Source organism: Kryptolebias marmoratus, linkage group LG15 (assembly GCF_001649575.2).
Source record: "Kryptolebias marmoratus isolate JLee-2015 linkage group LG15, ASM164957v2, whole genome shotgun sequence".
NCBI classification, from domain to species: Eukaryota; Metazoa; Chordata; class Actinopteri; order Cyprinodontiformes; family Rivulidae; genus Kryptolebias; species Kryptolebias marmoratus.
In genome coordinates, this window is record NC_051444.1 from 18,685,880 (window position 1) to 18,701,899 (window position 16,020).

At 41.5% G+C, this 16,020-nt stretch overlaps 1 protein-coding gene across 1 annotated transcript in view; it reads right to left on the reverse strand.

Moving 5' to 3' along the window:
- Positions 1-706: 706 nt before the first annotated feature.
- The window catches only part of abcc12 (ATP-binding cassette, sub-family C (CFTR/MRP), member 12), an 18,929-nt gene continuing 3,615 nt past the window's right edge, over positions 707-16,020 (reverse strand). The window contains exons 6-31 of the mRNA XM_017425851.3: positions 14,188-14,424; positions 13,848-14,021; positions 13,468-13,615; positions 11,983-12,131; positions 11,741-11,848; positions 10,858-11,079; positions 10,701-10,772; positions 10,483-10,607; positions 9,780-9,852; positions 9,096-9,299; positions 8,496-8,630; positions 8,208-8,310; positions 7,660-7,710; positions 6,791-6,889; positions 6,544-6,647; positions 5,720-5,902; positions 5,407-5,633; positions 5,153-5,290; positions 4,837-5,026; positions 4,663-4,752; positions 4,370-4,559; positions 3,743-3,902; positions 3,561-3,639; positions 2,918-3,031; positions 2,531-2,695; positions 707-2,440 (exon numbers count right to left, since the gene is read on the reverse strand). Of these exons, the coding sequence (XP_017281340.1) occupies positions 2,348-2,440; positions 2,531-2,695; positions 2,918-3,031; positions 3,561-3,639; positions 3,743-3,902; positions 4,370-4,559; positions 4,663-4,752; positions 4,837-5,026; positions 5,153-5,290; positions 5,407-5,633; positions 5,720-5,902; positions 6,544-6,647; positions 6,791-6,889; positions 7,660-7,710; positions 8,208-8,310; positions 8,496-8,630; positions 9,096-9,299; positions 9,780-9,852; positions 10,483-10,607; positions 10,701-10,772; positions 10,858-11,079; positions 11,741-11,848; positions 11,983-12,131; positions 13,468-13,615; positions 13,848-14,021; positions 14,188-14,424 (3,633 nt within the window). The 3' untranslated portion in view covers positions 707-2,347. The remainder of the gene's footprint in view (positions 2,441-2,530; positions 2,696-2,917; positions 3,032-3,560; positions 3,640-3,742; positions 3,903-4,369; positions 4,560-4,662; positions 4,753-4,836; positions 5,027-5,152; positions 5,291-5,406; positions 5,634-5,719; positions 5,903-6,543; positions 6,648-6,790; positions 6,890-7,659; positions 7,711-8,207; positions 8,311-8,495; positions 8,631-9,095; positions 9,300-9,779; positions 9,853-10,482; positions 10,608-10,700; positions 10,773-10,857; positions 11,080-11,740; positions 11,849-11,982; positions 12,132-13,467; positions 13,616-13,847; positions 14,022-14,187; positions 14,425-16,020) is intronic.

Here is a 16,020-nt window from a genome sequence, read left to right on the forward strand (position 1 = left end):
TCTGTGACTGCACAACATCTGATTTCTGCCGGGAACCGCAACACTTTGCTGCTGCCCTGCAACACCAGCAAGGAATCAAGCAAAAAAAAAAAAAAACAGACACAAAAATGCAATCAAAGTTTACGACCGAGAACAGCCTCAGCTGCAAGTTCTGCACGAGCTATGAAAGATTAAATTAGCACAGACAAAATCAGGAATAAATTCTTCAACAGACAAGGAAACATTTAAATGACCTTTAAATTTGACTTCTTATGTACTTATTTGTCATCAGAATACACTGAAAATCAAAACAGACATTGTAAAGTCCAGTCCAACACTGCAGACGTGCTCAGAGGTGATTTTTACACTTTTTTTTATTTCCAAAACATAAAACAAAAATAGTGCAAACTACAAAACACTCAGGAATTTCAACAAAACACAAATTACAACCTCATAAAATCCAAGATGATAGACAAACAGTTATTCTTCTAATTGCACCTCAAGCTTTAAGGAGTCTGTAGTACTATCATTTGTCATCAGTGAAAGTATTTTATGGCAGTCTGGACATTCTCATCTTGTTAGCTTACTTTATAACAAACAGCTTATTTTACTGCTAATTCAAGAAGATGAATTATCAACACACCTCCTCCACAAAGACTCGTTTAAATGCATTATTAAAGCACGGTAACTTATACCTGAGGTTAAATAATCTAAACTTTTTTTTTAATGTAAATGAAAACTTTCAGGGCTTCGTCTAGTTTAGTGTAGTTGTCATGCGCCAATAATGTAGATTTTTCAAGGCTTTCAAACATATTTCTGTATTATAATCTCAGCAATCTGTTCAGTAACTATGTGAGAAGATAAGCATTTGGTATTTTTTTTATTTTAATATCATTTATTGTTCTTATATGAGCACAAATTTGGCTTCAGTCTGTTTGTTTTTCACTTGTAAAAGAAAGATTTTTCAAACATTACAGCTCTTTTTTGTTACTTGCCCCGCAATAAGATATATATTTTTTATAATTTCTGGAAAAAAAAAATCTATATTTATTCTACTCATAAAGGGCTCGTCAGTGTAACAATATGATGAATATTATATTGTGGCTTTTAAATCCTCAAAGGAATTTCCATACATCTCCTTTATTGTATGTCTGTTTTCTTTCTTTCCTCTGGACCAGATTGTGACACAGAATTTCCAAACCAAGTGCATAAAGCTGGTAAAAGCTCAGCGACACATAAGAAGAAACGAATCTATACACGCTAAAGGTATTTTCTCCTCTTTTCCAGCTGGTTTTCCTGCAATAAGACAGCGTTCGGCAGAAGGACCTCAATAGATTAACTCTAACAGGCTTTTTTAAAGGCGACTCGTCCCTTTTTATCTTTATGAGTGCAGATTATGTCTAAGTTGCAGTGCATACTGCTTCATCCTGAGGTTTGAATCAAGAGGAGAACGTCTGAGGCTGGAGAGAAGAGAGATAAAGTCAGGACTGAGAAAGCAGAACGAGGACAGGACCCCTCCAACTCCAGATGCATTGCTTTAATGGGATTTAACAAGAGAGACTCTGGTGCTTCTGATCACACCGGCTGGATCTGAGGCACATATTTGAGAGGTTCTTTTAAAAAAACAACAACAACAAAAAAGCCATAACTAAAAAAATCTTATCTTTGGCTTCAAAACTGATCCTTTAACAGATCTCCAGTTTGCAAACCGTAAGCGCCCCTTTCAGTCCGAGCTTCTTTAAGGATTTACTGAAGTTCACTGGGTCAGCTGGTGAAAATCGATGCTAAACAATAATTTCCAACAACTGTGCAAAGGCAGAGAGAAAGGAAGGCGTTCATGAATGCCAGCAAAAACACTTACACATTTCTAAATGTTATTACTTTGTGCCTGCAGCGGCACCGACATGTGGATGCTCAGCAAGCATGGCATGGGATTGAATTTATACATGTTTTTTTATTTTTAATGCATTACGATGCAGTAGTTATTTCAAAGTGTATTTCCCATGTCACGTTTAATCATGCAATACATCCAGTCTTTAAATGTAGTTTAGAAAGTGACAGACATAGAAAATAAATATAAAATTTAAAAAAGAGAAAAAATACATGACAGCAGCTCACATCCACTCTGATAAAAACGTAAGAACATCGGTCAGGTTTTGTTCAGTACACTTTTGATATAAATACACAGCTATTTACAGACTTAGCTACAAAAAAGGAAAATCATTCTGTCTCTTGCGTCAACAACAAATCCTGTTCTTCCAATGTCTCTTTTTACAACATTACAGTACTGATTCCTGTACAATCGTTATACTGTTCCAGTGTCTCGGTTATTATTGCATAGAGGGGAAAGTACGTGTGTCCGCAGGTCTTATGTGTTCACAGTGTTAGCAGCCGTGAGGAGTGAGGAGAACAGGGAGCCTGGTCTTTGCTTCAGCACATCTGGAGGGCCCAGTTCTGCCGCCTGGTGGACAGAACACCCATTACATCCAGACAAAAAGGGTGGTGGGGGGGAATAACAAAAAATCTGTGCGTTTTCATGTTGGTTGGTTACCTTTCCTTTGTCCATGACCAGAATTCGATCTGCATGCATCACAGTGTTGATGCGGTGCGCGATGGTGAGCATGGTGCAGTCGTGGAAGGACTCCTTGATGGTGTTCTGGATCAGAGCGTCCGTCTCCGCATCGATGGAGGCTGTGGCCTCGTCCAGGAGGATGATCTGACAGACAAAAGATAAAACAGGGTCTGGTTTTAAAAGACGAGGGGTTGAATGAGGACTGTAAAAATGTCTTAGCATGTACTATAACCTGAAAAAAAAAAAAGAAGTAAATAGTGAACTCCAAGCAGCAGTTTCCTTTTGATCTGTGCGCATTATTAAAATAACACACGTATGAAGAGGAAAGTTTGAAAAACAGAGGATGATTAAGCGAACGGCACAGACCTTGGAGTTACGGAGAAGTGCTCGAGCCATGCACATCAGTTGTCTCTCGCCTACAGAGAAGTTTTCTCCATTTTCCAACACTTCAGCCTGAAGCTTCCCCTCCAGCTTGGAGATCTGAGGAAACCAAATCCCATTTAATACCATTAGTTTTACTTCAACAGTACCTTTTACACACATCACAGACAGAAAATAATTTCAGAGTATACATGGTGAAGGATTTGTTTACATTTAAAACTAGAAAAATGTTGAATTTTTAAATTTGAAAGCTAAAATATTGACCAAAAATAATTTTAAGTTTAACCTCGTGTATTTCGGTTGTAAATATATATGAGTTCTTGCATTTCAGGTGTGCAAAAAACACTCGGGACTGTAAAGGTTTTAATACTGTCTGAGTCTGAGGCATGTCATGGTGGTTATTAGTGGCATTACTTTAAAAAAAGAAATGCTTTAAGATGTGCAATAGTACAAGATCACCATTCTGCAAACTGCAAAAATGAATTCAGGTGTTGCTGTTTGTCCAACCTACATCTGCTCATTATTTCTGTTATTTTGGTGTGTTATTGTTTTAGATAATTAACATATTTATGATTAAAGTGTTTATGCTGTGTCATATATGGACTCCCAAAATCCCCTGGTAACATACCGAGTCCTTCATGTAGGTCTTCTGTAGCACAGCCCAGATCTCCTCATCAGTGTAGTTATCAAAAGGGTCCAGGTTGTATCTGGGGGTGGGGCACACAGCTGGTTAGCATGTGACCGGGCTGTAGCAGTGACATCAGAGCGCGGCTGCCAGCGAGCGAACGGCTGCAGGCCGGCTGCTGTTACCTGATCGTGCCGGTGAACAGCACGGGTTCCTGGGGGATGATGGACAGCTTGCTGCGCAGATCCTGCAGGCCGATGGCCATGATGTCCACTCCGTCTACAAGGATGGTTCCCGCTGCTGGCTCCACGAGTCGGAACAGGGCCACGCCTAAAGAGGATTTCCCTGCAGACACGGAGCACAAAGAGCGAGAGCTGAAACCTGCCACAGCAAAACTGGTCATGGTCCTAAGCAGGGTCCAGGACTCTGACCTGTTATAATGGTTACTTTAACTAAACTAATTAATGGTTGTTTATATTAATGTACAAAGAAATGTTTTGTTGAAAATGATTTTAAAAACTTGACAAATTACTAAACTATGTTCTGATTTGAAGAAGCAGTAAAAGTTGAACAGTCATCATGTTCAGGACATAGAAAAAAACACATTTATTAAACATCTTCAGTGTCTTTTTTACATTTTGTGGACCTTACATGAGCTAAATATGTCAGACTTTATTAGAGCTACCTGAGTGAAATGATAGAACAATCTATTTTACACTTAAAAGGACATCCAGTGTTTTGCATAACTTTTTTTTCTGTTTTGCCTTTAAGAATAAAAAATAGAAAAACGACTTTTATGCCGGATGTCTTACCGGACCCTGTCCTTCCCACGATGCCGATTTTCTCTCCAGCTTGAATGAGGAAATCAAGCCCGTTCAGGACAATGGGCGTGTTCTCCCTGTACCTCATCTTGTAGTCGTGGAAGGTGATGGCTCCATCCTTGGGCCAGCCGTCGGGAATATGAGCCTCCTTTATGTGCCTGGGGGCCTCAGGCTTGCAGCTCTGTTAGCACAGTAAAACATCTTAGGACAGACCTCAGAAAATGGTGAACTGGCATCTCGAGCAGACCGGGACTCGTGAAGTGAAGGCAGGAGAGAAATCTGACCGTGATGTACTCCAGCAGTCGCTCCACCGAATTGAACCGTGCCTCCACCTCTGTTGACTGTCTCACCACATACTGGAGCAGGCCTGTCAGCTGGAGCACACGGGAGACTCACATGTTGCAGCATGTGTTCGAGACTCACAGGAAGCAGGAGCTCGTTGGGCGTCCTGAACTTACCTGAATGGTGTAGGACATGGCCAGGCCTTTCAGGGCTGGACTGATGATCTCGTTGCTGCTGAGCACCACAAACAGAGACACCAGCAGAGTCATGGTAGCAGCCATGAAGTCCAACCAGAAAGAGAGCCAGCGAGTGCCAGAGTGAAACAGCAAATAGTGGTTGGAGTTGATGTCGTTCAGGGACTTGAAGCTACAGTTCGACAAACAGGACAGGAGGGTGGCTCTTTAGATATCACTTTAACCAAATCAAATCGTATTTATGACGTAGGCCAGCATCAGCGTCGCCTCCTGCACTCCTGAACGTAAAGTATCTCACAGTTTGACGTGGCTGTCTCGGATGTTGTAGGCATGGATGGTGCTGAGGCCCTGCAGGGTGGAGGTGGTGAGAGAGATGCACGGAGAGCGGCTGATGTTCTCCATCTTCTTCATCTGACGTATGCTCCTTTGAAATACGCTGAAGAGAAATCAATCATTAAAAGACAAACTCTTTCCAGCTGCGCAATTCTCCCGCTGTCGCCCTAAAAATAAAAAAAAAATCGACTTGAGCGCGTTTTGAAGCTTCGAACTCACAAGAGAATGAGAGTGAACAAGACTCCCATGATGACCACAGCCACCAGCATCAGGGGAAACACGGAGGCGATGATGATGATGGTGAAGGTGACGAGAAGAGAAAACTGCAAGAAAGGGTCCATGTGGAGAGGGAGCACCGTGTCCACCTCCTCCTGGTCCTTGGAGAAGCGGTTCAGAATGCGTCCTGTTGGCGTTGTGTCGAAGAAGCTCATCGGGCTGGCAAAAATCTGAAAAAATACACCGGCGCCATCAGCTTCGGCTGTTCAGCGGGAACACCGGACTCTGGTCGGTGAGTTCAGATGTTGCACCGTACCTTCTTGAACATTCTGTCGTGGAGTTTGCAGGAGGCCCTTATTGTGACGTGAGTGTAGAAGAAGCACTTGATCACAGCAAGCACCACCGTGACGATGACCATCACGCCGTAAATCATTTGGTAGAAGTGCAGGTCTGGGTTTTGTGAGACGTCATTGCTGTTTGAAGTGTTGTTTCCTGATGACTACAAAGACAAAATACAGGACCTTTAAACAAATGAAAGCCTGTCCAAATAATGTTTTGTGACTCGCTGGTCTACAGTCTCCATTAACCGCTCCTCTTGTTTTAGCTGCTGTACTGCTGGTTTTTCAAACCATTTGGCTCCTTACCTCTGGAACAAGGCCATTAACACATTTAAGAGACAATTTTATAAATGTAAGATATAAAAATATTCACAAAATTGAAAGTATTTACTCAGTATAGTTCTGTATTTTCCAACGGGGCCACTTCATTGGCATTTGATCTCAAATTTTCAACGTTTGTTTGTACATCACAGGTTTCAGAACTGATTGGGTTGCTTGGCCCCAAGCAGTCGCCCCTCTAAAATAAACAATCAAAATAATAACTCTGCAGCCCATTGTGGAGTATTTGCAAACATATAAATGACAGCATCGTCTGCATTTATCTGTTCAACTTTCTGGTCATTCTTCATCAAACAGACAAAAGAGCAACGTTCCTACAATAGAACCTTGCGGAACGCCCCGTGAAAGAAATTTAACTTTTAGGTTTGGCAGCAAAGCACAAGATGGTCTAACGTGTAATAGAGTAAAAGTTGGACACTGAGTTTGTGGAGTAGAAAAACATAAATGGAGAAGTGACTCTCACCCCATCGCCCTGCCCCAGCCAGTAGCTGAGCCACCAGTTGCTGAAAGCTGTGGATCCGATCATGAGGACGATGTTCAGGATGGTGAGGAAGGTCACGATGTAGCCTGCAGCAACACAGTTCAACTCAACCAACCAGGTCGGACATATCTGAATGATATTACTGCTCAGACTGATGAGAGGACAGACGTGTGTGTGTGTGTGTGTGTGTGTGTGTGTGTGTGTGTGTGTGTGTGTGTGTTTGTCAGACCTCCAACTGCCTGGCAGTACTGGTGGTAGACTCTCCAGGAGACCGACCCCTCTGTGGAGGACTCCTGACTGACCAGCTTATCGTCAGCCTCCACGTCAGCTTAACGAGGAGAAAAGGGTTTTACAGAGTGAATAATGTGGCTCCTGTTAAGAGTCCTGTCCTGTTGATCCTGTAGGTGTCACCACGTGAGTGTGAGTGTGTTTATTTAGCCTCTCCTCTTCTCCCCACCAGAGGTCCTCAGTAAGCCTCTCTGTTCATCCTTTCTTCTGTCTTTTACCGACGCTTCAAGGAGCTCCTGCCTTAGTTACATAACTTTTCTTCCACTGGTTCTTTAGATTCCAGTCTACCTGCCTCTTTCTGAGTGTTTTCCTTCCTTGTTTTTGTGTGCACGTTTACAAAAAATATATATATGTTCAGCTTTTCTAACAACTGGATCACAAAAGCATTTCAGATGTTTATAAAACGATCATTTCACGTCAGCTCAACCTATACTTCAGTTCTTGTTTCTATTAATTATCCTTTCTGGTGGAAGAATAATCATTTTGAAGGATAAAACACAACTCTAAAGACATTCAATTTTTTTGACAATATTTCATAAATGGCTAAAATGTGGTGATTATATATTATTTGGCTATACAAGTACCCGAAAATGAGTAAAAACCTAAGACTTCTAGAAATCTGGTGAATATTTCTTCTTCAACTTTATAACATATTTTTGTGGAGACATGTTTAGTTTCCAGGACAACTGGTATTTTTTTCTAGCATAAACCTTTTCTGTGACAATGTTTCAAAGCAAAAATGTCACTTCCATAAATAGTTTTGGGACAAATATTAAAACATTTTTCATAAAGTGAGTTTTGCAGACTCACGTTTCGGTTCAGCCGCCGCTCCATCCACCTTTTCATCTGACATGTCAAATGCTGAAACATGGCAAGGATGTTATGTAGTTCATCATATTTACAGCTGGGATTAAAATTTAACACTCAGTATCTGACATTTCTTCCTAAAAGTAAACCAGCTCTGAAACGCCCTAGCTATAAAAAGAGAGTAAAGTTTTTTTTTTCTTTCTTAATTGCTTTTACCCTTGCCTCTCCTTATCTACTGCCATCTTTCTATGGCAACCAAGAAGCTAAAAGTCAGGTTTAATGTTGGCTGTTTTATCACCTTTGCAAAGCTTTGTCATGATTTTATCCTGGTTACACTTTAGCTTACAGTTACAGTCTTTCTGTTGGTGCTCTACACAGAAGTGTACCAAGAGCACATTTATAATACGACGACGTCCTTTTAAATCCTTTTAAATCACTACAAACAAGTCTCATTGTGTCCTGAACTTGCGTCATTTTTCCTTCTCTGCATCTAAAATGAAGCATCAAAAGTTATCCCTTAAAACAAACATTTTTCTTCCTTGTTTTCATACCGGGGTTCACAATCCCACTGTCGGCACGCTGCCTGAGCTCTTTCAACTCGGCCACATCTTTGGGTGAGACCTCCTCCTCCTCCTCCTCCTCGTCTTTCTGAGTCTGACAATGGAAAGCATGGAGAGCGCGGCATTACAGCTTGTTCTGCCAAAATTCACCGAGCTTAGACAGCGTTTGTCATTTTACAGCTGACTGTTCTCTTTACTGCCTCTGAGGTTGTAAAACAATAAAGGCTTACAGTTAAATTTCAGAGGAAAAAAAAAGAAACTCATTTGTGACGCTCTTACTTTGGACTGTTCCATCTGGTAGTTGCTGATCATCTGAGTGTAGCGTCCATTGGCTTTCATCAGCGCCTGGTGGTGTCCAGCTTCCTGGACCTCCCCATCTTCCAGAACCAGGATCTCGTCGCAGAACTCCAAATACTTCAAAGCAAAAGCAAAGATAACTAGAAGCCCTCAGAGAGCACTGACCCTCTGCCAAGGCCACAGCGTGATTAAAAAACAGTGCGTTCCAGATCACAATCCGCTCATTAAGGTTTATCTGATCTTTGCTAACAGACGGAGAAACGAACCAAGCTTTTAGCAAAGTCCTGGTGAGGCAATATTTAACAATCTTTTTGTTAAACAAACTTAGAAAATGAAAGAGTTGTGATTTTCCTTTTCTAAGGTGTGGACGGAGGTACAGTAATGGTGGGGACTGGATAATTCAGCTTTGAGCTGGTTTGTGATGTAACACTACCCACTACAGACAGTCGGCCCGTAACAATATGACAGAGGTGGGCCCAAGATTTTGATCTGCTCACTTCAGACGCCCAAATACAGATTTTCAACAAAAAAAGGACCAAACTGGCTGTCAGCTACAGAATACCACCCCGTTTACGGCCCTACCTGGAGCTGGTGTGTAACCAGTATGACGGATTTTCCCTGGAGCTCCTTCTTTATGCACTCTTCGAAGATGTGCTTCCCGACATGGGCGTCGACGGCGGACAGTGGGTCATCGAGGAGGAAAATGTCCTTATTGGAGTAGACGGCTCTGGCCAGGCTGATCCTCTGTTTCTGTCCTCCTGACAGATTCAGCCCCCTTTCTCCAATCTGCCACCAAAACATCAGAAGGCAGAGATGATTATGGGAACCTCTAGCTTCAAATACACACGAAAACACCAACAGAAACACCTGGACTCCACCGAAGTACCTCAGAACTCAAAGGGACAGACCCGGTTATCATCCTAATTTGATGTTTTATGTATTTATGCCCTTAAATACTTTAAATCTTTTGTTTATTTAGTGAGCTTTGCACATCAGAATATTGCTGAGTGTTTTACTTTCAGTCGCAAGGAAATAGAAAGTAAATTAACAACAAGAGCAAAGTTTATCTCTCATCTTTTGCTGGCAATTTTACAAATTTAGTGCTTGAATTTGGGATTGCAGTAGCTGGGAGTCATCCCTAAAACATACTCTGAGCGCCAACAGATCACAAAAAAATTTGCAAAAAGGCGATGCTCTTTATGACTTTTTTTTTGCCCCCCAAAACTGTTCAACTACCAGAGAAAACAGTTAAAAAGGATCGCGTACCTCAGTTTGATCACCATGTGGCAGGATTTTCAGATCATCTCTGAGGCTACACACATCCACGACTCTGTCATATCTGTGGAGGATCAGGGCAAGGCATGTTTTAGGCTAAAACCGAGGGAATAACGTCACGCTGAACTGTTCAAAAACTCGGTAAACAATCAAAGAAACTTGGCAAAACACCAACTTTGTCCAGTAAGTTTTACAGACAGTTTCAGCTTAGAAAGCATTTTCGGTTGCAACTACTTGTACCACTTTGCTCCTAAATGTACCAGATACATTAACAACATTTTCAATAATTGTATGCAGTTTTCAGTGGTTTATGAGTAGTCCTGTTATGTAACGGCTGTATTTACACTGTACACAGGTGAGCGGTGAATCTTTCACAATCTCTGGCAGCCTGGAGTGGCTTTCTTCTGCGCATGAAGCTGACAGATAACAGAGACGACCTCTGGCCCTGTTTAACTACTTCGCCAGCTGTGACGTCACAGAGACTTCACTTTCACCCAGTTAATCATTTTTCATGTGAGATAACCTCGAAAGTAAAGCAAAGTGTGTAAAAACAAAATAAAAAACTCAGCTCAGCCTTTTTATGTACGATCTTTGTCAGTACAGTGGGGTCAGATGAATGTCAGTCAGAGGGGCTGGTTCTTCCATACTGTCCCGTCACATTCAGCGGGGGGGGGACAACAGTTTGTTTAATTACTTGGCCTGGTCAAAGGGTTCCCCCATCAGGATGTTTTCTTGAACCGTTCCGTGGAAGATCCAGGCCTGCTGGGAAACGTATGCGAACGTCCCGTTAGCCGTGATGGAGCCCTGGAGGAGGTGCATCTACAAGACACAGACAAAGAGACGGCCATCTGATCGGAGAAAACTCGGAAACGTGTGCATTTAGTTTAGTGGGACAGCGTGCCAGCTACTAACCTGCTCTAGAATGCTAGAAATGAGGGACGTCTTTCCGCTCCCCACGTTCCCACAGACTCCGAGCAGGTTTCCCTACAGGAAGGAACGCAGAGATCTTCAGCAGACCTGAAGGTGAGCAGAGATCAGCTCATCTATTCTTATCAGAGGAGCCGCACACCTTCGGCAGCGTGAAGGAGACGTTCCTCAGGGTGGGTGAATTATCAGCATCTCCTTTCTTGGTCGTCCCGTTTGTCATCTGGTGTTCTTTGAAGTGACCCTCTGGGCTGGCGGGCGGCTCCGGCTTGCTCCAGGAGAGCGTCGCGTTTCTCATCACTACCGCCGAGCGGCTGTCCTTCTTCTGCGACAGGTAGGACTCTGGGTTCTGGACCAGCAGCAGTTTCTGGGAAAAAGAAGCCACACGTCCTATCTGTGACTGAAGTTTCCGGTTTCACAGTCGGCCACTTTTCATCACCGACTGATGTGAAAGCAAATCGAGATTCATAAAGTTTAAAAGCAGTGGCTGAGCTGATGCTGTAGCAGTTGGTGCTTGTTTTTGCCTGTGTGTGTGTCCATCTATTAGCAAAATATCTCATGAACCAGAGGGCACATTTTAATGAAACTATCAGAAACTAATCACTGGATGCACATCTACAGCTGATTATCTTTTGGACTCACTTCAGTTCAAGATGGCTGCCACACTAAATCAACTTTAGCACAGATGAAAACGGCTCTACCTCAGTTAGCTTTACAGACATTGAGCAAAAATTTGATGTGGTAGTAGCTGAGAGTCATCCTCAACACGTACTTAAAGGGTAAACAAACTGAGCGAGATCTCGTTATAACACCTGAGAAAATTTGACCAAAAGTATTACTCTACTGTTTCTCTGCTTAACACATCTCACTTTAAAATGCTGACAGAAAAGGTGGAGGGCAATATGCATTCCTTCAAGGAATGCTACATTCATTTTAACAATGGTTTAAAATGGTGATAGTAAAAAAAACACACACTATTTGTAGCTTTTGCAGCTAGGTTTAAGCAGGTCACAAAGAGCAGCTTTTACCTTCAGTCGTAATGTGGAGACGGCAGCTTCAGCCAAGGCCTTCACAGACATAGGCATCAGAGCAAGGCAGAACCTCATGGAGTTGAAAATGGCGATCGTAGTGAAGGCCTGGGAACGAGGGAGAGGCGTTTACGACAACACAACAAACACTGACAGGTCGTATTGGGATTTTAAGCGTGGATTGATCTGTGCGCCGTGTTCTCGTCCCCCCCCCCCGGAGACCCCAGTTCTGCTGTACTCACATCAGACGTGTTGAGCTGCAGACCCAGCAAAGTGTGAACCAGGAAGGTGAGAACCGTGGCGAGGGTGGGGATGATGCTGGTGATGCTGGTGTTTATATTCTGGACGTAACTGACCAGCTGGATCTGTTTTTTCTCCTTTTTTCTTAATCCTAGAAAAGACACGGCGAGAACAATAAGCCCTGCGGATGAGTTTCTTGTGGCAGTGCGCCCAGATTAGAAGACCTTCAACTTGTTTATATACCCTTCATATCTCGGGCATCATTAAAGAACCTATAAACCAGTTACTCATGTAATGCGCAGCGCTATAAAGAGTGGGTTCTAAAAGAGAAAAACAAGAAAACACGAAGCATGATAGTACTGCACCATACTTTTCAGACTTTTTTCTCATTTATGCTTCACATTCTTGCCATCTGCCTGCAGCTTCCCATTTGATTCAGATCTATCTAAAGAAATCTGATAACACAAAGAGAAAGTTTAACTGTTTAAAAGCTTAAACTTAAGCAGGATTATTTTGTTTTGTTGAAAACATGACCCCATTCTGAAGTGGATGCTGGCAGCATGTTTTAAACAAAGGTACCATTTTGAAGGGAGACATCAGCTACTCTGGTTCTGAAAATGGATTTTATTTTTTGTCTTGATTGATCAAATGTTTACTCCAGGTACTCCGGTTTCCTCCCACAGACCAAAAACAGGCATGTTAGGTTAATTGGTAACTCTTAATTTGTCCCAAGGTGTGAGTGAAGAGCATGAATGGTTGTTTGTCTCTATGTGTCCCTATGATGGACTTGCGACCTGTCCAGGGTGTCCCCCCGCCTCTCGCACAGTGACTGCTGGAGATAAACACTAGCTGCCCGCGACCCGGAACAGAGAAGCAGGTAAAGAAAATGGATGGATGATAAAACAACAATTCAACACCTAATTTGTTCATCTTTTTCACACATTGCACAAACTGTTTTCAGTGGTGACAGGTCAGGACTGCAGGCAGGCCATGTCAGGTTAGTGGTGAGAGTTTTAAAGGGTGAGGGTGATTTGTAAGTGGACAGAGGTGACTGATTATAAATGAGGGACAGGTGTGGGTGGTAGAGGCAGGCTGACAGGTACTGAGCAGAGGAAAGGTGAATGTTGACAGGAAACACAAAGGGCACAGGGAGCAACACACCAAATAACAGAATTAAAGAAACAAACTCAATACAAAAACAAACCCAAAGACCCCCAAATCCTGACAGGCCATGAGTCTGCTGGTAAATAAGCTAACATTAACCATTTATTTTACAGATACAAAGATACATTTCCATTTAATTTAAGTTTTAAAACAATAATGGGTCAAATGAGAAAAGAAAAACCATCAAGTTTGTAATGTCTCAACAACCTGAAAAGTATGTGTATATATATATATATATATATATATATATATATATATATATATATATATATATAACATTTAAATTTACGAACAAGTAATTGGTTAATATGCAGCTGATTTACCTGCAACCTTCTTCTCGAAGGACTCCTCCCAGGCGTACATCTTGATGAGCTTGATGCTGTTGAGGATCTCGCTCATGGTGCGAACTCGGCTGTCTGTTATCTGAATGGCTTTCCATCTGAACTTGTTAATGAGTTTGGCCAAGAAAAACTGCAAGGCAGAGAAAAACAATACGACTTATTGCTTTGCAATCTTGGCAAAGCAAAACTGTAAAACCCTTCTGACATTTGCTTTTGGTATCAGTTAAACCTACTGAACGTTGCAGCTTGTTGTGTCTCGACTGTTTTAGCTGCTGCTTTTAGGCTCTTGTTGTGACATGCCTTGAGTAAAATTTAAAAAAGAAAAAAAGGATTTTGCACTGCCTATAGGTCGAGTACCTGACCTGTATGGGGACAAAGATGACGTAGGTGCTGACTCCAGTCAGTGCTGAGAAACCGAGCACATAGCAGGAGTACACGATGCACACGATGAAGAGCACCGGGGTGGAGAGAGTGAAGCTCCCAAACAAGGCTGCCTCAAACAACCTGTGGCCGTCGTTGGTCAGGACGTTTATCATCTGGATGCGAGGAAGAGGAGTAGAGAAAGTTTCAAAAGATTATACAGAAAAAAAAAAAAAAGAATTTAAACCATTGTGGCATCAAGCTACAATCAGCATAATAAAACTGCAAATAGTGATGGGGGGGTCTGAATACTTTCTGAAGCCACTGTAAATCCATGTTTACCTCGCCCATAGAAATGCCGCTGTGCACCCGCAGAGAGATGACCTTCTGATAGGCCATCGAAGAGAAGGCTCCCTTCAGTCTGGCCGCTGTGCGCAGGTTGATCGCCCACAGCAATGATATGAAGAAGGCTTTGCAGAACTCAGACGTGAACAAAGCGAAAGACAGACCAACGCCTTGGGTCACCGTGGAATTCCTCGGGTTTTCAATATAGTTTAGGATCTCATAAACCAGGACGGCCTGACGGGACAGAGACACAAAGATGGAGAGGTCTTCATCAGGCTTTTACAAAATAAAAAATCAGTTTCTGTTAAAAATAAACATTTCTACAGCGATTAAACATCTTAGTAAGGTTCTAATAGTTAGTGGGATCTGTCAGAAGTTCACACAGAAATGCATTTTTATTTACAGCACGTAAACCTAAATTAGTCTTAAACAACTACTTTTTCCACTTTACCTTTTTTTGATGTTGCACTTTGAACTAAATGTTATCTCTGGTCTATTTAAACAGCACTACGACCTTCTAAGTTATAGAAAGTTATAAAGATGGAGACAAATAAATGTGTCTTAGAACCGTTTCGGTCTGCCTTGGTTCAGCCCTAAGCCTGAACACGCTGATCCAAAAAAATGCATAACTTTACAATCTTCAGTAAATATTTATGATTGAGCTTTTGTTCAAAGGCTCTGATTTTAATTGGCTTTGGATCAAACTGTTCTGGATGTTGCTATCATAGAGCCACTCCTGCGAGGATAAAACCATTTCATTACAGGGTAAAGGTGATCACTCCGAACAACTTTATACTGACTGAGCCACCATTTTATTATTATTATTATTATTATTATTATTATTATTATTATTATTATCATCATCATCATCATTGTTATCCATCACAAAGGGTTTATTTGCCAGGTTAGATTTCATTAATCCTGACAGAGGGACAGGTACTCGTTACATTTTGATGCAGGTATGAAATAAAAATATATAATAAACAGAAAACACAATAGATCCTGGCTGAGGAAGTAAAACAAATTCCTGCGACATGAAACCCGAGTTAACGGGGGCCACAGATTTCCTCACTGCAGGGGTTTTCCTTCAATTCGTCAGCAGTCAGGAGTTAATAGTTACTCTGCAGTTTCACGCTTTCAAAACACAAAATGGGCTTGCAGTTTTCATTTTGTTGGAAGGTTGAGACAGCTGAGAAGAATATACAGTCCAAAGTGTTCAAGGAGTAAAATGATCCTGATTTTTTAAAAAAGGATTTCAGATATAAGGACCAAAAAGTGACTCATGCTGAAAAACTGATACAAAAAATAGGTTAAAAATGTAGGAAAAATTGGTTGTAAAGAGCTTTAAATGCATCCAACATCAACTTCAGATGGTTCAGGTGCTACAAGCTAGTTAATGCTGACAAAATGTTAGAAAAAGGGATGAAATGAGCGAGAAATCAGTCATTCTGAGGAATGTCGTGTTCAGACGCTCTGAATAAGAAAAACGGATTTTCATGTTTTGTAAATCTGCCTCTTTAGTCCTGGAGTGTATGGGGCGCCGTTTGTAAACGAGCTTGTGCTCAAAATTCATGCCTAAATTTTGTCACATTTAGCTTCAAACACTGTTTAAAAATGTAGTGTGGATTTTCTGATGTCACTTTTTACAACATTTAGCTAGTTAAATGTAATTGTTACAGCTAAATGCTAAATATAAATCTAAATCCTAAATGTTAAATCTAAATGTTAAATGTTAAATCTAGGATTAGATTTAACATTTAGGATTTAGATTTAACATTTAGGATTTAGATTTAACATTTAGGATTTAGATTTAACATTTAACATTTAGAT